Source organism: Myotis brandtii, unplaced genomic scaffold, assembly GCF_000412655.1.
Source record: "Myotis brandtii unplaced genomic scaffold, ASM41265v1 scaffold260, whole genome shotgun sequence".
Classification (NCBI taxonomy): Eukaryota; Metazoa; Chordata; class Mammalia; order Chiroptera; family Vespertilionidae; genus Myotis; species Myotis brandtii.
In genome coordinates, this window is record NW_005359881.1 from 1508629 (window position 1) to 1529292 (window position 20664).

Genomic DNA, 20664 nt, shown 5'->3' on the forward strand with positions numbered 1-20664 from the left:
GAATGGATGCTTGAGAACAATCAGAAGTTGTTAGTCACAGCAGGAAGGGTTTATGTGTAGAATTGTCAAGGCTGACTTGAAAACCTTGTCTAATAGATCGAAGGGACGTCCTTAACCTCTTTTTGTCATTTTGTCACTTGAGGGTTAGGGAGGCTAAAATTCTTTAGAGTATTTTAAGCATGGATTAACCTCAATTTAGGAATAAGTTGTATTTTTAAAATTCACAAGTCTTTTGGACTTAGAATGCATTTCTCCATATAACATTGTCACTAGGTGAGGTCATCCTATGCCCACAGATGGGAAAGGAGGCAGCTCTGTCCGGCTTGGAGTCAGAAGTCCTGGGTCCCCTAGTGCTTGCCCCTGCCAGCTGTGTGCCTCGGAGAAACCCCCTCGTGCCCGTTGTCCTTCCTCTCCAGGTTGCTGTGAGAATCAGGAGAGCCGGGGAAGGTGCTGTGTCGCTTAAAGCACATGCTAGTTACAGAGTCACGTGTCGGGGAGAATGAATTCCCAGGTGGAAATGTGTGGGTTGGGAAGGCATGTCGCTGGCTGCAGGTGAGCACAGGGCCCGGAGACGCAGCCCACCCTGGCTCCAAGTGTTGCTCTCACTCCTTGAGGAGGAGGAGGAGAGAACGGACTTCAGCTGCAGAGGACTCGGCTGAGGAATCTTAAAAAGGCAGATCGTGCCCGGCCAGCGTGGCTCAGTGGTTGAGCATTGACCTGTGAACCAGGAGGTCACAGTTCAATTCCTGGTCAGGGCACATGCCCAGGCCGTGGGCTCGATCCCCAGTGTGGGATGTGCCTATGCAGGAGGCAGCTGATCAGTGATTCTCTCTCATCATTGATGTTTCTATCTCCCTCTCCTCTTTCAAATCAGTAAAATATATTTTTTAAAATGCAGATTGCAGGGCTCTACTTCCTGGTCACCTGGTTGGGGTGGGGTGCCTGGAGAGGACCGAGGAGAGGTGAGAGCTAGGGAGCTTGGTGGGCAGAGCCCTGAGGATGGTCAGAACTCAGGGAAGAACCCCGCCCCATTTCTTTCTGGGTTCCTGCCCTCCTTACTGCTGCTAATGTTGCTGCCAGGCAGTGGGGCGGGGCAGGCACTGGACTTGCCTGTGTGGAGCCATTAGAGGGTAAGAACAAAGGCCTGGACCGGCCTTGGGGGCGGCAGCGGCTGGAAGGAGGGGCATCAGGGGGAGCAAGAGCTGCTTTAGGACTACAGGAGCCCCGTCCGATGGAGCACAGGCCTGGTCCCTGCTCCTGGTACCCCAGCTCCATTCCTGGTACCCCAGCTCCGGGCTGCCAAGCACAGGAAGCAGGGGGCTTATTTTCACTAACTCAATGGTGACTATTTTTGAAAGAAAAACAAAACAAAAAACCAGAAACAACTATTACTCGCACATGTGTGTATGTGTGTCCATCAATCAGAGTATATTCAACTTTGGGTCATGATGTGGGCATGATTTAGGATGATTTCATTTCCCCCCTTAGTGATATCAAGTTGTGCGCATTCGCTCAGCAAACATTTGAGTCTGGCTGTGTGCTCAGCTGAGTGCTCTAGTAAAGTTCAGTAATATTCTATTTCGTTTAAACAAGATCCGGATAAGAGAAGAGGAGGCTGCTCAAGTCCCATAAGACTGAAAATTGATAGAATGTGACATATAATCTGGCACAACATTTCTTTACCCAGAAAGAGGAAAGAGGGTCCAGTTTCGTTTCAGAGTGTTGGTGATTTATGTGCTTCCAGCAAAACTGAAGAGCCTTTCAGGTTTCTCAGCCCTGGGATTGCAGTGTGGAATTAGACCACGAAGCAAACTTTTCCTTGAACACCTTCTTGTTACTGAATAGGTTTGTGTTCTGATTTTAAAAAGAAAACAAAGACAACTTGCTATACTTACCTCAGTACCTTGGAATGACAAGATATAGCATATGTATTCAAATGGAAAAAATGGATTATCAATTTTGTGCCACTTCCAAAAAGAGTATAAACTGCTTTGATAATCACTAGAATAAATTTAGAGAAAATCAATTTTAATCTCTTTTGTAGGCAAGAAGGTAAGAAAGGTTCTTTAGGGGGCCTTCAGAAGTTTTTATCACTTTATGTGTTGATGCTTAAATTACATGCTCACAAGGCCGTATCTACTTGTGCTTTCATTTTGAAATGACATACATATAATTTATTTCAACTTTTAATAAATGAAAGCATAGCTCTACATTTTTATATAAAAACCAGTGGCCCAGTGCACGAATTCATGCACATTGAAAGGAAATTAATTAGAAGAAATATTTTAATATCACTATTTGCCCTTTCTCTATAATAGAAGTGTCAGCCAAATTCACAATTGACAATGACAGATCGAAACACACACGTGCAATTGGTGCCAGTGAGAGCTTTATATGTATTTCACATTTACAAGTCAACTTAGCCTTTTATATATATAGACTAGAGGCCCAGTACATGAATTTTTGTGCACTGGGTGGTGGGGGGGTTTCAAGGTCCACCATTTCTTCTTTTCAGTTGGGTCAAGTTTCTAAGCTTTCTAAATCTCCATTTTCCAGATAATGAAAAGAAAATAGGATTCCACTGAGTCTCCTATCTATCTATTTCAGGATTTTTGTGAGGATCAAATGAGATGAGGCACGGGAAAATGCTTCACAGACATTTGGTTAAAGTGTAAAATGTTTCCACCTGGCTATAAAGTAAGTTGTGTTCCTGGGCTGAAGAAACTCCAAGGAGGCTAGTCGCTAGGGAGAGGAAGCTGGGCATTGCTTCGTGACTTCGTTAACCTGGTGTCCATAGCCACCATTTATGGGCTGGGCTGAGCTGTGAGCCTCATTTTGCGCCATGGGGTCTCGGCAACGTCGGCTGTGATTCTGCGATTTGGTGGACTGTCTCTCTGGGGTGGTGGCGGGGCCTGTGTCCCACTTGGGGGAAGCTGAGTGTTGCTTTGTGAGCGCCAGGCCGCGGTGCCATTTCTCTATAAATGACCAGTGCGCGTCATGGCAGCTCCTGTGTCGAGCATCTCCCCCCTGGTGGTCAGTGCACATCATAACAAGTGGTGGGACTGTTGGACACTTAGCATATTAGCCTTTTATATATATAGATAGCTTCTATAAAACATACTGCCTATATCTACAGATGAACTGCAGCTTTTTCCCTTTTATTTTTAATATTTAAAAAAAGATAGGGGGGAATAAGAAACTTGAGAGTAAGGAGGCCTTGGCCTTTGTCTCTCCCACACCCTAGTCCCCTCAGGGCATGGCTATGAGGTCACAGTCCCTGCCTGCAACTTCCCTTTCTCTGTTTACTTGCTTTGTTTCCTTGGGCAAGTTACTCAAGTTTTCTGGGCCTCAATTTTTCATCTGTAAACTGGGGCAACATTTGTACCTACCACATAGGATAGCTGTGAGGATTTATTGAGGTAGTTCGAGTAAAGCACTAAAAGTTTCTGGCCTGTAATAAGAATTCAAATATTAGCTACTTTATCATGCTTACTACTACATGAAAATGAACAAAGGAATTCACAATGTTGAGCACATTATTAATTGACCCAGAGACTGCGAAAGAGTGCCATTCGGATGCCAAGAACTCCAAGAATTGTTTACTCCCGTGCTGTAGGAACTGAATGAAAGGTATTACAGAAGGTACCAAAGGCCACTTTGTACCTTCCACCCTTCTCCTGAGAAAGTAGAGGGATGATGGCCTTGAGGAATCCTGTTCATCACGGGAATTGTGGAGGTCAAGGCCAACTTAAAGGTATAGCGTGAAATCAATGCTGATAGTCAGCAAAACACAGGATGCCCTCTTTTAGAGAATCGCTTAGTATTCTACAAGTTTATTATTGTCAAATGGGAAGAAGAAACTAACAGTCAAAATATAAAATAGGAGCAACATTATTATTTTCAAATAATATTGTTTAAAATGGAGAATTGAAGATGACAAACCAAAAAATCTCTATGAATTAATTGTTTAGTAAAAAATCCACAAATACATGTATTACAAAATAAATACACTTGAAAAGTAAATACACTAACAATATCTAGTATATATAATGAAAACATGATTTTGTGGTTATTAGCAGGAAAAAACGTTAAATTCCCAGGAAGACTTAATAAGAAATATGAATTGACTGTATTAAATATGTATTAATGCCACTGATAGGATTTTTGTCAAGGGCACTTGAAAAGCAAGATGAATAATGGAGGGTATGTATCATGTGTGTGGATGTGAACATATGAAATTATACTGTAAACGTGTGGATTCTTCCCAAATTAATTTATAAATGGAATCCCAATTATTATTCTCAAAGGGATTATCAAAGTATGACAAGTCTTCAGTACAATAAAGGTGGCTTTACATTCTGTGAGAGAAGAGTGATTTATTCAGAACATGATGGTTAGATCATTGAGACCATAAAGCCCACATTGTATTATGGTGGGGTGAAGTCTTGAATGAAAAGGAAGTGGATGGTGTTTGTCCACAAGAAAAAAAATCAAAATTTCCAAAGGTCAAAGTATCATATACAAACAAATGTCAAGGGACAAGCCTCGTTCAATATTTGCAGGTTCATTGATCTAGAGAGTAACCCTTCACCTATCTCCTAGGCAAAGTGTATTATTTTAAAGATATAAACACTTCTTTAAGAATAAGGCAAAGACCTGAGCTATTTTCATTGTCCGGTTCCTTAGTAATTATTTAATCAGAAGCCTGCAGTAAGGTGAACCTTGAGATATAAAAGAACTGAGTGGTATTTTTCTAGATTCATCTTAATAGGTTCTTTGTACTTGGACAGAAAGCAAACTATTGATTCTGTTAAACAACAACAATTCAAATGGGTAAATTTTAAAGATCTAATCGGCTTTATTGAATGATTCATGAATTGGGCAGCCTCCCATCCAGCAAGTAGAAAGGAGCTCGGCTGGGCTGTGGAAAGGAAAGGTTTTTAAAGGCAGGGGTGGGATGTGGGGGTGTGGGGTGGGATGCGGGGTGATGGCGTTATTAGCCAAGAGTGCATTGTTTCAGCCAGGGTTGCCCTCCTGAGGGGACGGGGAAGGGCCTTCCTGCAGCGAGTGATTCCAGGTTGACTGGTTACAGGCTGCGTTCCTGCACAAGCCGACGCTGCAGCTACGTTTGGCATTAAGTCATGGTTTGCTGCTGCGGGCTCAGCTCCACTTTGGTCTGTTTGTTCACAATTCTCTTATACTGATTTTATTATTGGCCCGTGTTCTCGCTCTTACCTTTTCTTTACGCCCTTTCCCTCTCCATCTCTCCTTTCTTTCTTTATTTCATTTTAAGTTTGTTTAAAAATAGTAACATGTATCATAAAAATTCAGGTATTACAGCAATATGTAAAAGTTTCAGCTCCCTATTTTTATCCGCCCCCAGCCCCCTTCCTGAAGTCAGCATCTTTCTTTCTTCCAGGTCACCCCTCGCCATTGGCTGTTCCGGTGCTGTTTGTGGATGTTTCCCCCCGGAGGCCACCTTGTACAGTTTTGGGCAAATAATAGGCCTTCATATATTTTGTCGAAAGAGCGAGTGAAAATTGTAGACATATGCTTAATTTGCTTAATTCCTTTGCAATTCAACCAACTGGTATTTTAAGCAGAGTCCTGGGGCTTCTTTTGAAGAGACAATATTCTTCTCCCAGCCCCTCCAATTTCAACACTTATGCATCCCTGCCCGTGCATATCTTTGTAATGGTTTCCGTTAAGTTGAAAACATTTCTTTATGTTAACATAATAATCTAATATTTTTTCCCTTCCAGCTGCCGTTGCCGCCGTGCTGCACTGGTAAGATTGTTTTTCTCCTGTGGTCCTCTTTATGCAGATCGTTATAACTTACCTTCGCTATCTTCCTTCGCTATAAGGGGATCATTTCAGTATGATCAGGGTGAATATATATAATCACATGCAACACAGGAGTCTGAAAAAGTAGTTTAATTGATAAATCCGGTCAGAATAATAGAATTTTTTAATAAAGAGATTCATTATTGAAGAGGTTATATTTGAGACTCTATTTCGCTTAACAGTATAGTGTTCATGTTGCGAAGATTAATTTTTTTAATCTTCTGGATAGAGAGAAATATGATTTTCATTAATCAGACATTTCTGAAATGGTAATTCAATGACATTTATAGTCTACAAATTTTATTGTACTTGGCTTAAAGTATTTTCAGTTTCATTTTAACTTTAAAATCTAACTTGAATGTGTTTTCTTATAGAGAGAAATTTTAGTACAGATGTAAGACATACTGAGCAGAAAAACAAATATGGGTCCCATTGTATTTGCGTGTTGTTACGAAATTATCTGCAGATTATTAGATAATTATTAGAAAGTTTCAGCATTGTTGCTCTGTCGCTCTTGTTTTTGCAGGAGCCACATAACACACCTCTTTGAAAATGATCGTCATTTTTCTCACCTCTCAACATTGGAAAGGGAGATGGCTTTTCGCACTGAAATGGTTAGTTTTCATGTGGTATTTGATTGTAGTGTTTTAGAAATCTAAAAATGTTAAGCTTTTTCTTACGGAGATTTTCAACGATGTTCCAGAGTAGAAAGAGTGGACACCTTCCATCTCCTCATCCCCCAGGTTAACACCCAGGACACAGCCATTTCTGGTTTCATCCACACCTCACACACCCCCTCTCCTCAAAGCAAACGTCAGCCTTACATCATTTCACCTGTAAACACTCTCATATGTATCTTCTGGAAAGGACTTTTTTGTTGATGACAGTCCCTTTATCACACTTGAAAACAGTGAACAGCAATTTTTAATAACATCGAGTGTCAGTCCCTGTGTAAGTATCTCGATTGACTTTTTTTTTTTTTTACAGTTAGTGTGTTGGTATGTTTGAATCAGGATCCAAACATTGCATTTAGTTGATGTATCTCTTATTTCTCTCTTAAGCCTTTCAATCTATAAGTTCCTCTTTCATTTTTGTTTTCCTTGCTATTTATGTTTTGAAGAAGCCTGGTCATTTGTCCTATAGAATTACCCTCAGTAATTCATGTATTTAATATGTTCCACTGTCCCAAATGTCCTGGAAATTGATAGATAAGAGTCTCGATAGCCGAAGGTTTGATTTTTGCGGGGAGGGGCAGGGATACTTCAGAAGTGGGGCTATGCACTGGCTGTACCGTGTGAAGAGGCATGCGTAACTGGGTGTCTCACTTTCTGTGATGTTGAGATGGATCAATGGCTTTAGGTATTGTCATAGCTGGCCCTCACCCTAGATCAGTTATTTCATTAGGATTTCCAGATGATGACTATCTATTCTATTACCTTTTCTGCATTATTGACTGTAACTCTTCTATAAAGGACTTTCCCATAATACTTATTTGATTTCTCTGGGGTGTACCTCATACAGGTAGGGCGGGGTCCTTCTTGATTCTTTCTAGATACCACTTTTCGGAAAAATTAGTAGGTTCTCTGGCATCTTTTCATTATGATCTGATGGGTTGAAGGTTGTATAAACTTACCCGTCTGTAAGTGCTGAGAGCCTTGCAGTTGGCTCTCTGTCCCCTTGAAAGGACTTCACCAGTGTCCTGTAGCTTCCTTACTTTCTGGTCCTGTAGACATTTTATCTCCTGACCTGGGGTTGTCCAGTTTTTTAAGGAGCCCTGATTCCTTTCAGTGGCAAATGGTATTTAGAGACCACAGTTTTGGTGCTAGATATGCTCATTGCTGCTATTTTATGTTAGATTGGCCTTTTAAATAAATTAGAATTAGGAAACAGTCTTTTTAAGAGAAAATAAATCGTGAATTTTTCTTCATATTTTTAAATTCAAATTTAGTATTTCATGGTTTTTACTTATTTTATATTAAATTTGTATCTTTTCTGTTAGCCTGAGAATCTTGGTTTGAAATTACTTACTTTTGAAGAATAATAGTGCCAAAGGTATTGTTAAAAATGTGATTAAAATATGATAACTGAAAACAAGTTAGGACTTTCTTGCATTTCAATATGACTTAAGGATACATAGTAGGGATGCACAGTAAAATTGCTATATCTTAAAGTTATTGGAAATCATCTCCCAACTTGATAGTTAATTTCTTTCTTTAAAATTTTTTTGACATGTAGGTATTTAAATTTGTAATTTTATGATTAGTAAGATATTTACATGATTCCAAAATCAAACTTACAGAACAAGAATTCAAATAAGCTGTTAGGAGAAACATTTTTGGCCAGGTAAGGATTTGTGGCTCATGGTGAATTTTAAGTTCCATAGCAAACCACTCACCCTATTCATAAGATAGCCTCCTCCAACACTTACATTATATGGGTTTTCTTAAATGAGGTATGCTGAGCTATATTATTTTTTTTTAATGTAGAAACTATTTTTGAAGCTCTTTTGAACCCATTTGTTTTAGTTAAGACAAAGTTATACTAAAATCTGTAGGATTTTGCAACCTAAGAATTTATCAGTGGTTAGAAAACTGTGAAGTTGATTGTAGCTATTACTTACTTGATTGCTTTGTTTTTGAAACACAGTGTACTTTACGCTTTTTTAAAGCTAATAAGAGGTACAGTAATGATGTGCTTTTTATTATAACTATAATATGTGCTTATTTCAGGGATTGTATTATTCCTACTTCAAGACTATTGTGGAAGCACCCTCGTTTTTGAACGGAGTGTGGATGATTATGAATGATAAGCTGACTGAATACCCCCTTGTTATTAATACATTAAAAAGGTTCAATCTTTACCCTGAGGTAAGTTAGTTTTTTCATTGTGATTGTCTTACTTTAAAAAAGAGTGTTATTTGTATTAAATGCTAATTCTAAATCACAGATATGATTCAAAATAAATTTTATTCTATTTTTAAAAAGAATGTATCTCTTCTTGGAAAGGAATGTGAAGAGCATCATTAGTTTGAAGGGCGTTAACAGATGCAGTGGGGACTGTTGTGACTGCGTGGCTTAGGAAATGTGCAGATTGTCTGGGTGGTGTGCTTGAGGAGGGTGTAACAGGGCAGCACCATTCATGTCACATGTCACTGGCCACAGTGCTTCTTCCTTCTCTGGGATGCTTCCTTTAACAGGAGGTATATTCTTCCGGTGGCCCACCCTCCAGGCAAGGGAGGAAGGCAGTGACATCAGTAACTGGTTTTGGCCTCTTCTTTACCATCCCTGCTTTCAGGTGACACATCCCTGAGCGTCCTCCAGGGCCCAGCGGAGCCGTGCCTTCCTCAGTGCCGGCCTCTGACCTAATGGGTGGTGCTCCAGTTGTGCCCACTTCCCCTGGGTCCCTTTTTAGCACATCGGCTGCCAGCAGCACGGGCCTGATGCCAGGGCCGGAGGCCTCGGTCTCTGCAGGGTCCCGAGCCCTGGCTCAGTACCAGTACTGAGTGAGAGGAGTTGAACTTGCAGGTCAGTGAGTTAGCCCGGCTGATGGATGGCCAGACAGGCCGTAAACCGCCCACGGCTCAGTGCTCTCCTGCTTCCTGAGGACTTTCTATAACCACATGCACATTTGCTTCTGCAGAAAGAGGATCCCAAGAAAGATGGGATCACATGGCACGTGTTTTTAAAATAAATGCCTTTTGTCTTTTAAGACTATTTATAACCATTTCCCATGTCATCTTCTCTTCCATAGCATCCTTTTTAATGGCTGTGTGCACAATGTACCATTGTTTATTTAGTCCATCTTTTATGAAAATTCTGCTTGTTTTCAACTGTTTAAAATACCCTGACACTGCAGTAAGCATTTTGAACTCAGTCTTTGCACTTGTAAAAAATATCCTTATTTTTTACACTGTAACCTGTTGATGTGGAGCTGTTGAGTTTAACAGAATACATATTTGAATGGTTGTACATGTCGCCAAAGTGCTTGCCAGCTAGGTTACAGCAGTTGAAATTCCCCTGGCAGTGTTTTTGAGAATTCTTGTTTACTGAGTCCTTGCTACTGTGAGTAATCCTTTGCTCTCTGTGTGTGTATGAATTTACAGGAAAAAATGCATTTTCAGTTTAAAAAGTGCATTTTCATGCCCTTTGTCTAAATTGCTATTGGAATTTTATAAGAGCTCATTTATTATGTGGAGAACGTTAATACTATGTTATATGGATACAACATTTCCCCCAGCTTTTTGTTTGCCTTTTAGCTTTGTGCATGATGTGTATGTGTTATATCTGTGAATTGTTTTAATTATTATTTTCTTTTATTCATATATTAAAAAAATCTTTTTAATTGTGATAATTATGTTTTTAAGATTTACATTTTTAGTTTATCTGGAGTTTGTTGTAGTGTAGTGTGGGGTAGAGTCTAATATTTTTTCACAATGGTCGTCTGTGTGACCTACCACTTAGATGTGTGCTCCATCTTCTCCCCACATTCATTATTATACACAACATTATTGTACATTTATGCTTCTGTTTTTGTTTTTATTTTTTACACATATCTTTATTGATTTCAGAGAGGAAGGGAGAGGGAAAGAGAGAGAGAAACATCAATGATGAGAGAGAATCATTGGTCGGCTGCCTCCTGCACGCCCTCTACTAGGGATCGAGCCTGCAACCCAGGCATGTGCCCTTGACCAGAATCGAACCCGGGACCCTTCAGTCCGCAGGCTGATGCTCTATCCACTGAGTCAAACCAGCTAGGGCACTTGCTTCTGTTTTGGACTTTGTATTTAATATGGCCTTCGGTTGAGGTCCTGAGGCAGACTTTGAGATTGAGATTTCCTGCAGGACGTGTGTGGAAGGGATGCCCTTAGGGTCAGTGCCAGGAGGTGGAAGAAGGAAGCAGGATTAGACGGGAGGAGGAGTTGGGCTGTGATGTAGTCACTATAAAGACAGCAGCCAATCCCATGGGAGCCCTGGAGCTGGGAGGGCTCTGCATAGTTGTCCTACCTGGAGGCAAGGGCTCTGGGACTAGTCAGTCAAAGGATGTAGTTGTCCTTGGGCAGTGAGTATGACCTTTAGTGAATTTACGCATTAGCAGAGGGTAGTTCCCAGAGAGGGACTCAGCTGAGAGCTGCCAGCTACCATCCTCCCAGCTGCTGGGGAGGGAGGGCCTCAGGCCTGGAGGTCTGGGTGGCAGTCCACCACCCACATGGGGTGCTTTGATCTGTTGGCTATTCTTGTGCCAGGATCACACTATTTTAATTGTAAGTAATACTTTTATGTGTGTTAGGACAGTCTCTTCAGTTCTCTCCTTTTTGTAATTCTTCTAGATAAAAGTTCCTGACAGATACTTGAAATTTGTTTAGTATTGTTTTATATGTATGAATTAATTTGAGGGAGAATTCACATCTCAAAAAATTAGATCTATTCAGGAAGACATCTCTCTGGTTGTTCAACTCTTCTATGTTCCTCAGTAGTTCTATAGCTCTTGACCATATAAATCTTGCATGTTTCTGGTTATATTTTATTCTTGCCGGTGGGTGAGTGTTTAGGACTGACCAGTGAGAGGAGTCTGTGTTGGGGAGTGTCAGGCTCATCTGAGTAGACTTCAGAGATGCCCAGTAGATGGTACCGGAAGGGAAAATTGGACAATGATCAAGTATCTTAAAACTATTCCAGTAATGAAACTTTAGAGGCTAATATCTTTCCTCATAATGTCTCTATTTTTTAAAAATTAGGTCATCTTAGCCAGCTGGTACCGAATTTATACCAAAATAATGGACTTCATTGGCATTCAGACCAAGATCTGCTGGACGGTCACCAGAGGGGAAGGACTCAGTCCCATCGAGAGCTGTGAAGGCAAGTTTCTCTCTACGACCTTGTCCAGTTGTTTGTTGCAGCCCAATAGACTTACCCAAACGTACGGTCTGAACAACCACCATTTTATTCTGCTTACGGATGTGAGGAGTCAGGATGTGGGTGGGGGTGCAGGGCTGGTCCGTTTCCCTGTGTGAGAGGCCTCTGCTAGTCCCCAGTGGCTGGGAAGACTGGTGTCACCTGGGGGCTGCTACACTTTCCTTCTGGCTCCTGGGCCGTGGCGACTGCGAGGCTGGGCTCAGCTGGGGCGCCTGCATGTTCCCTTGCCAGGCAGCTGGGCTTTTGTATAGCATGCGCCTCAGGGTGGCCTCTTGGGACCTCGCCTCAGCAGTCACATAGTGTGGCTTCTGCGTTCTCTGTTGAAGTAGTCACAAGCCCAGGCAGACCCGAAAGCTGGGGGAAGACCCCGTACTCCCACACGAGGAGTGTCTGTCCACGGCTGTTCCCCTTCCATCTGAGGTCCGCAGTAATGGTGTGTGTATGGATGGAAACCAAGGCAACCATTTTCAAAATAAGCATGTTTACTATAAACTGCCAGATGCATGAAGTAATTTCTAGAGCATATGTTTTGTTCATTTAAAGGATTGGGAGATCCTGCTTGCTTTTATGTTGCTGTCATTTTTCTTTTAAATGGACTGATGATGGCATTATTCTTCATTTATGGCACATACTTAAGGTAAGACTGTTCATTGAGAATATTTTAGTTTGTGTTTTAATAATGTTTACTAGAATAATCTAAACAGTGAGAGTAGCATTAAAATGTGGTTCAGTTTTATAACAATGCCATTTCTGATATATCTGCTTGTAGATATAAAATTACTTCCCATTTGTATGATTTCACCATTGTCATGGCCAGCCAAACTGAAAATCATTAGAGGTTTAAATACAACATGGTGGGCTTATGCGATACATTTTAGGTATTCGTAAGCATTTGAGCATTAGCAATATGTGTTATTTACATAAAATGTAATGGGAAGGACCACTCATTACCAGGTGATGTCAATGGCTCTTCCTTTTCTAATGTTAAACTAGGAATATATTCTGTGCAGGTATTTACCATCCGACCTGATTTACTAGTAATTGAGCAGCATTCCTGCCCTAACCGGTTTGGCTCAGTGGATAGAGCGTCGGCCTGCGGACTCAAGGGGTCCCAGGTTCGATTCCGGTCAAGGGCATGTACCTTGGTTGCGGGCACATACCCAGTAGGGAGTGTGCAGGAGGCAGCTGATCTGTTTCTCTGTCATCGATGTTTCTAACTCTCTATCCCTCTCCCTTCTTCTCTGTAAAAAATCATTAAAATATATTTTTTTAAAAATTGAGCAGCATTCCTAAAACTGAAAGATTGAGCATTTTCTAAGGGTTTTTCTATTTATCGCTCTCTTTTTTGACAAGTCTCCATGCTGTTTACTTGTTGAACTATTTTACCATGAGAGTATCCTTAGAACATTCTTTTTTCCTGCTTGCTGATTCTTCGTATGACAGAAGTATGAGCATAGTATATGTGTGCTTTTCAGTTTGAGTTCATGGGTTTGAATCCGCTATTCTCCCATTGTCTGCTTTACTTTGCAAGTGTGGCTTTTCATGTTAGTGCCTCTGTTGAGCTCTTAGCTCAGTGTTTGAGGATACAGCAGCTACTCAAAAATTTTTATCAAATGCGGTAGCAGGTAGATCAGTTGAGAATATATTTGCATATAGATTGAAGATACTTTGATGCTAAGATTTCTGACTTAAGTCTAAGAATGTCTTTCTAATGATTTAATTGGGGGAGACTGAAATGAAAATACATGATTTAAATGTGTGAACAATTTTGTTTTTGAAACGAGACAACTTAACCCAGAGTTAAGTTGACCAGGAGAGCAGGCTGACTCTTGGGGAGCAAGGCCAGCGTGCCGTGTGTCCTGGGAGCAAGGAGGGGAGGCTGGGCGTTTGGTGCTCTTGCCGAGCTCTGCCCATCTGTCTTGCGGATGGCTTTATTACATTTGGGAGATTAGATTTTAAGTAAGAGAAGTTAAAATATGGAAATGACATTATTGCTGAGTCGCTAATCTATAGCCATGCTCTTTTTTCATTGCAAGAAGGATTTCTGTGCATTTATTAAAGTCATCATTCAGTATAATTTCCTTAAGTGCCTGTTAGAACCGTTGCTTCAAAGGCTGAAGGTACAGTGCCCACTGCAGAGTGTCCTTAGCTGTCCATTGTCGACCTAGGCTGTTGTGATTAAGGCTGGAGGGCAGCTGTATGGAAGCTCTGAGTCAGGTGGAACCTGTTAACATTGAGTTTTTATGTAATTTGAGTAAATGACGTGGGAAGCAAGAGTTACTGCCAGTTCTTTGATTTGCCTTTACATTATAATCTATATCTATATCATCTATATCTATATCTATATCTATATCTATATCTATATCTATATCTATATCTATATCATCTATATCTATATCTATCTATAGCAACAAAGGTCTTTCAGGGCTGTACCGTGGGGGTGAAGTGTTTTATCAGCTTAACTGAAGTGGAAGTTATATATAGAAGAATGTTTCAGAAGGGATTGGGTAGGAAGGAGACCTAGTGAGTTAGGAGACACCGTCTTCTATGTGAGAATAGAATAAGGTAACATTTACAAGACACTAGAAGAATGCCTGCCCTCAGAACACATTTTTTAATTGAATGAAGTGAATAAATAAACTGAGCTCAGGGTTGCCATATATCAAAGGCGCAATAAGAATATATATCTATCACATAAACTTCATTGGCATTCACTAGTTCCAGAAATATTTTTTCAATGGGTTCACCTGAAGCTTTCCCTCTGTAGATTCCACTCTTTCCTTAGAGCTAGGTGTTTACTGAAGAAATGCACGTATAGCACTTGTGTACCCAGCTCTAGCTGAAGCTCTTCACTGTCATAAACTCATTCATCCTTAGGGTTAGCCTGTGAGGTCGGTTAGCTATTTTATAGATGAGGAAAATGAGGCACAAGGACATTAAGTAACTCTCCGAGGTCATGTAGCTAGTCAGGTGCAGATGGATTGCTTTGAATCCATGTCACTGAAATGTGTAGGAAAAAAGAAAATTATCAAGTTATTAAGCGTCAGAACTGAAGCATCTACATTCTTACCCCCTCATTTTATATCTAATGAACTCGAGGCTCAGAAGGTGAGTGAGATGTGTGAGCAAAAGTGGTAGATGTTTAGCAAGCTTAGAGTGCTTTACAATTTGCACCACAGCAGCTTTTGCATTTTCTGACAGTTGGTGGTCATATTGCAAAAGAAACTTTTAACCACTAGGGAATGCTGAAATATCAACTGATCAACTGTAATGGGGGAAAATCAGTTTTAAGTGTTCTAGTTAGACATCTTTTCTATGTAGCAAAATAAAAGGACCCCTGTGGTATTCTCTAAGGACGGAGGGGAGAGAGGAAGTGCTGGGCACTGTTGTGGAATGATTGGGAGTCACGTCGTGTCATAGTGCTGGTAACGCAGCATTTCTTGTAGATAGGCAGGGTGAAAAGTGCACCAGGAAACCCGCCTCCCTGGCCAGCGAAGCAGAGCTGTCTGCACTCATGGGAGGTGCTGCACCATAACCTGCATTATGGTGGAACACTAAAGGATTTCGAGGTGGGGAAGACAGGAAATGCAGAAGAATTATAGGAAAATATTGACATCTCACTACACAAAATGAACTACATAAAATTCAGGTTTCTGGTAGAATGCACCATAAATTATACCAAGAGACTTTGTCACACAAATGATAATAAAAGAAAATGATTTCCCTAATCTTTAACGAGGGAAGCAGACCATCCAATAGAAAAAGGACAAGAATGTGAACAGGCAACTCACAGAAGAAAAAAATGCACCTTGTCAAGCAAAACCAAACAAAAGCCAGCCCCACTGCGATGAAGCTGTGTGATAGGCAGGAAGCACAGCTCACAGCACCAGCGAGGGAGCGTTCCCACCGTGTGATGGCAAAGTGGGGCAGGCCCGGGCCCATCAGCCTGTGTTACAGAGAAGGGGGTGTGGATGGTATGGCGTTTTCTGGAAGGTTCACATTCTTGACTTGGCCGGCTCACAGTTAGGTCTGTCCTATAGACCAGTGATGGCGAACCTTTTGAGCTCGGCGTGTCAGCATTTTGAAAAACCCTAACTTAACTCTGGTGCCGTGTCACATATAGAAATTTTTTGATATTTGAAACCATAGTAAAACAAAGACTTATATTTTTGATATTTATTTTATATATTTAAATGCCATTTAAGAAAGAAAAATCAACCAAAAAAATGAGTTCGCGTGTCACCTATGACACGTGTGTCATAGGTTCGCCATCACTGCTATAGACTGAAAGCACCAGCATTTACATGTACAAGGGTGTTTATTTGAACTTTTTAAAATTATTACAGCAAGGAATTGAAAAATATCTATCTGTCCAGTAACAAAAGGGGGGGACAAATTGCATTCATTTATACTGTGTGATAGTTGACATCTGTTCAGAAGAGTGCCTTGGGTTACATGTATTGATTAGGAATAATCTTCATGATAAATTAATTAGGAAAGGAGCCAATTCCAGAGGCATGTTAATAGTATGATCACGTTAAACTATGTTGGTAATGGGTCAGAGAAGGATCTGGAAGGATGGACGCACACCTGTGATTGCAGGGTGGGCTGGGCCTGGCCTGGGTTCTGTGACCTGAGCGCGTCTTCTCCTCTTGCAGCGGCAGCCGGTTGGGAGGCCTGGTCACGGTGCTCTGCTTCTTCTTCAATCACGGAGAGGTAGGCGGGCTCCAGGATTATTTTTAAAATCCTTGGGGCATTTTACTTCCAGAAATACAAGGTTTATTCTATGATAGTCGAATATTTTTAAAATTTTAGGAAATTTTACTTATTGAAATGCAGGTTTCTTTTTAAAATTTAATGTCTTTACAATTTACAATAGCATTCTTTAAATGTTCGACCTTATTTTGATTCAAATTTTAAACACTAGCATTTATTGTAAGTTAGCTTTTCATCATCATGGTAGCTTTTATGTCCTACATCTGTTAGTGGTGAAGAAATCATGGGTCTCTATCGATGCTTTATATAACTTCAAACTGAAAGCTCACGGTGTAGCTGTTTCCGACATAGCCAGCCATGGACATAGTTAACTTCCTGGTATGGGGATAACTTATAGGAGCTATATCACACACTTCTGTTTTAATGTATTTATAATAAGCTTTGATAGACTTTAAGTATCCTTCGTGTTTTATTTTAGTTATAAATTTTCACATGCCCAAGGGCTTTCTTAGGAGACAGCTTTGTAGAAAGCATGGACTCTGGATCCTGCCCACAGGTGTTCAGATCCTGGCTCTGCCATTTGGTGGCTGTGGCCTGGACACGTCATTTCCTCTCACTTGCCTGCGTTTCCTCTTTGTACCTGGGCATAATGGTGTTCCCCATTCATGGGACTATCGGGGGCATTAAATGAATTCACATATGTGCAGTGCCTACGACCATCTTTGACACGTGGTAGCTGCTCTATAATTGTTAGTCTGTGTTATTATTAGTAACTTAGTTTAGATTAAAGTGTAACGTGAATTCAGGGTACCAGTGAAATCCTTTCACTGACTCAGAGTGTGATTGAATTCCTAGTAATGTACCTCTGACCAGTTTTCTTTCATGTTAAGTAAGTTTTGTGTGAAGGAAAGAGAGAGGTCAGCTTGCTTTTTGAGTTTATACACTAGTGGCTGCAGTCTTTGAAAATGCACGTTCGAAAGCTCAACCAGGAGTCACTCTGAACTTCACAGTGCAGTCAAGGTTGAACTTATAAAATATTGAGTGGGTTACTAATGGATATTGAATTAACGCATGGTTAGTATTTAGAATCACAGAGATTTAAAGCTGGAGTGATCTTATGGGGTAGAGCATTTGACTGATGATTACAATACAAACATCCATTAATTGGTTTGGTCTGCGTTTTGAGCAAAAACCAGGAATTATTTGGTTCTTTTTGACGGTGGATGCTGCTCAGTGTCATAGGATGGGCCATGGAACATAAAGCACAGCTTCTGTGCGAATGACCAGGAAACAGGAAGCGACTGCCAGCCACGGGAGCACCGAGAGTTCACGTAGATGCTGCAGGCAGGGATCACGGAAAGCCATACAATGTTATTAACAGTGTCACCCAAGAGATCCAATACAATGGGAACATGCGAAACCAAGTTTTGAAGAGTGCTGCCTGTCAGGCTGAAAGGCCTGCTGGTCACCTCAGTGCTAGGGGTTAATTCCGGACCTTCTGTTCTTCATATCATTTTGATACTCAAGAGACCATGAGCATCATTCCTTACAAGGTCTTTCTGGTTTTGAACGATGCAATCCGACTGTTCAGTTCATCTTTCAGGTGGATAGATTTTTCATTTTTCAGCTACTTGCTATATTTATTTAGCTGTGCTTAGCTATCACTTCCTACTTAGGAAAAGGTGACTCAATGTGATTAGAATTGTGGTTTTACTAAAATGGTCAAGGAAATCATTGTACTCACACCAGTAAGTGTAGCTTAGAGTAGAAAAGGACCATTTTGAGTAATGACATATATTAAAATTGAGAGCGTACATTGAAGTTTTGGGTAAAATAATGGTGAGAACTCAAGGAACTGAGGACTATTTTATTATAATTTTATTTTTCAGGTTGTGAGATTTCTCAGACCCTTTTTTTTCTGACTTCTAAATACGTTGCCTAAAGTGTAGGATTGCTGTATGGCGAGGGGTGTCAACTCCAGCCGTGCTTGTCCCTGCAGTTAGTGAACTTCCCACAGGGTCACGTGCTCTGCTCCCTGGGATTGCTGGGGGCTTGCGAATCGGTGCCCTTCTTTTTTAGCAGAGCTATTTTAATCATGGAAGCGAGTGGTTTATGTGCCAGAAAATAGTTGTGAATTGTTACTGGCTTTTAAGTTCTATTTCCATTATTTAGTTTGCTTTGAACTTGAGTCTAAGATAGTATATGACATACTTTTAAAAATAATCTTTCTCTCAGATGGTTTTTACAAGGGAAAATTTTTGCCTGCAGAAAAGAACTAGAAAATGTATAATGTGAAAGGATTAACCCAATTATTTAAAACAGAAATTTAAATCCGAAACATGAAAACTCAATGAAGGATCATTGCTGAGAGTAATGATCGATAATATTGAAGTTATACATTTCATAATAAAATTACGCAGATGACTTCTAGGTTTTTCCAGTGTTGATCCTGTCCCTGTTCAGAGCTTTTGCTAAGATGCAAGCTCCCACCTGCTTTAGATGCTTCCTCATGTGCGATACATGTATGCGGCATGCTTGACCCTTAGCATGATGCGATTGAACAGCATTGAGATCAGTGTATAAAAAAAGTAAATATTTTTGCCCAATTTTGACTGTTAGGGATTTATTACATGTGAAACAGGTTTGTTTTGTTTTTTTCGTGATGAGATTTAAAAACTTACTCTCAATCGTGACGGATGTTGTTTTGTATGTACCATGCTCACAGATGTAAAGATATGCACACATGAAAAGGAAAATCTTTTAAACCAAAGTAATTCAAAGTATATAAAGGGATTACTTTAGAGGCATATCTAATTACCTTTTTCGTTACCTGTAACATTTTTCTGACCTGCATTAGTTTCTTAGATATTTTTAACTGAACTGAGATGAAAATATTAATATAAATGTACTATTTCTGATTACTTACTGACAGTTATGTTATTTATATAAGATTTGGAAAGAAATTCTCAGAACACTTTGAAAATAGTCTCATAGTCCTTAGAATATTCTTGTATGGCAGATAAGCAGTAAATGATAACATTCCGATGTACATTAAAATGGAAGCACTGAAAGGTGAAGTGTTTGGCTCTTTGTTGTTGACACTTCATGATGTTAATATTTCCCGGGATCTGTGCCGTGTGTCTCCTGCTCACTAACATTTCCCACTTCCCAGTTTTGCTGTTGGTGGAAACTTGGTAGCATGTCTGACAACGCACTATTTAAATTACGTGTGAAAAAACCTCTCTGTGCGTAGAAACAGCAGCTCTCACCCGCTATGTCTCCACGAGTGCAGCCAGCACGCCTCACGCTGTGCATTCTCTCTAGTGCACCCGCGTGATGTGGACGCCGCCGCTCCGCGAGAGCTTCTCCTACCCGTTCCTCGTGCTTCAGATGTTGCTCGTGACTCACATTCTCAGGTAACTGACTTTGTTTCTTCTGCATTGAGTAACTGCAGCTAGAATTTTTAATCTTTCATAATAAAAACAACCAATATAATAACATAACTAAGAGGATGCCGATGCTAGGTGGAGTTCAAAGGTAGTGGGAAAATGCTTTCATCTTCTGACTCTTCCTTACAAGACAGAAGAACCACATGTGACCTTGTGACCTGCTACACCCAGACATGAGTGAACACAGACAACGCAAACCAGTTTCATGGAATGGAACCCTTGTTATGTAGGAGGCCATCACATCTATTCTTTTCCCTCTACTCCGTTATTGCTGGTTCTTACCTAATAAGTCAATTTGGTAACTCAGGAGTGGTCACCTGGATCCTTCAGTGCTTGTTTGGGGGCAGGCTGGAAAGAAAAAGTTGGACAGCAGAGCACAGAGGCAGGTCCTCTGGGGAAGGGGTGCTTGGGGCATAAGAAAGATGGGCAGGGCATCTCCTGTCCTAAGGGTTCCTCACTCTGTCAGGGGCACACCTTGTGGCCCGAGGATGCTAACATGGACACTTCACTTTGTGAGGATGTTAGGTGTGTTGGAGCTTTGCATTGGCTCACCGTTTCAGGAGGAAAGTAGTTCTTAAAACTAACATACAAGATAAAAACACCTCACGCTCCTAAAAGTCCCAAATTACAAGTAGGACCAACATGAGGCGTGGACAGGTGGCTTCTGAGCAACCCCGCCTTTGGGTCCTCTTCTCTTGTCTGTGTCCTACCTGAGCAGGGCCTGCTTTTCTCCCACGTCCTCC

At 40.8% G+C, this 20664-nt stretch overlaps 1 protein-coding gene across 1 annotated transcript in view; it reads left to right on the plus strand.

Annotated features, from left to right (window-relative positions):
• The first annotated feature begins 5129 nt into the window (after positions 1 to 5129).
• Positions 5130 to 20664, plus strand: part of DPY19L1 (dpy-19-like 1 (C. elegans)) — a 46617-nt gene continuing 31082 nt past the window's right edge. Inside the window, exons 1-8 of the mRNA XM_014541093.1 lie at positions 5130 to 5174; positions 5763 to 5787; positions 6371 to 6458; positions 8574 to 8711; positions 11579 to 11699; positions 12300 to 12393; positions 16415 to 16472; positions 19797 to 19888. Of these exons, the coding sequence (XP_014396579.1) occupies positions 6438 to 6458; positions 8574 to 8711; positions 11579 to 11699; positions 12300 to 12393; positions 16415 to 16472; positions 19797 to 19888 (524 nt within the window). The 5' untranslated portion in view covers positions 5130 to 5174; positions 5763 to 5787; positions 6371 to 6437. The remainder of the gene's footprint in view (positions 5175 to 5762; positions 5788 to 6370; positions 6459 to 8573; positions 8712 to 11578; positions 11700 to 12299; positions 12394 to 16414; positions 16473 to 19796; positions 19889 to 20664) is intronic.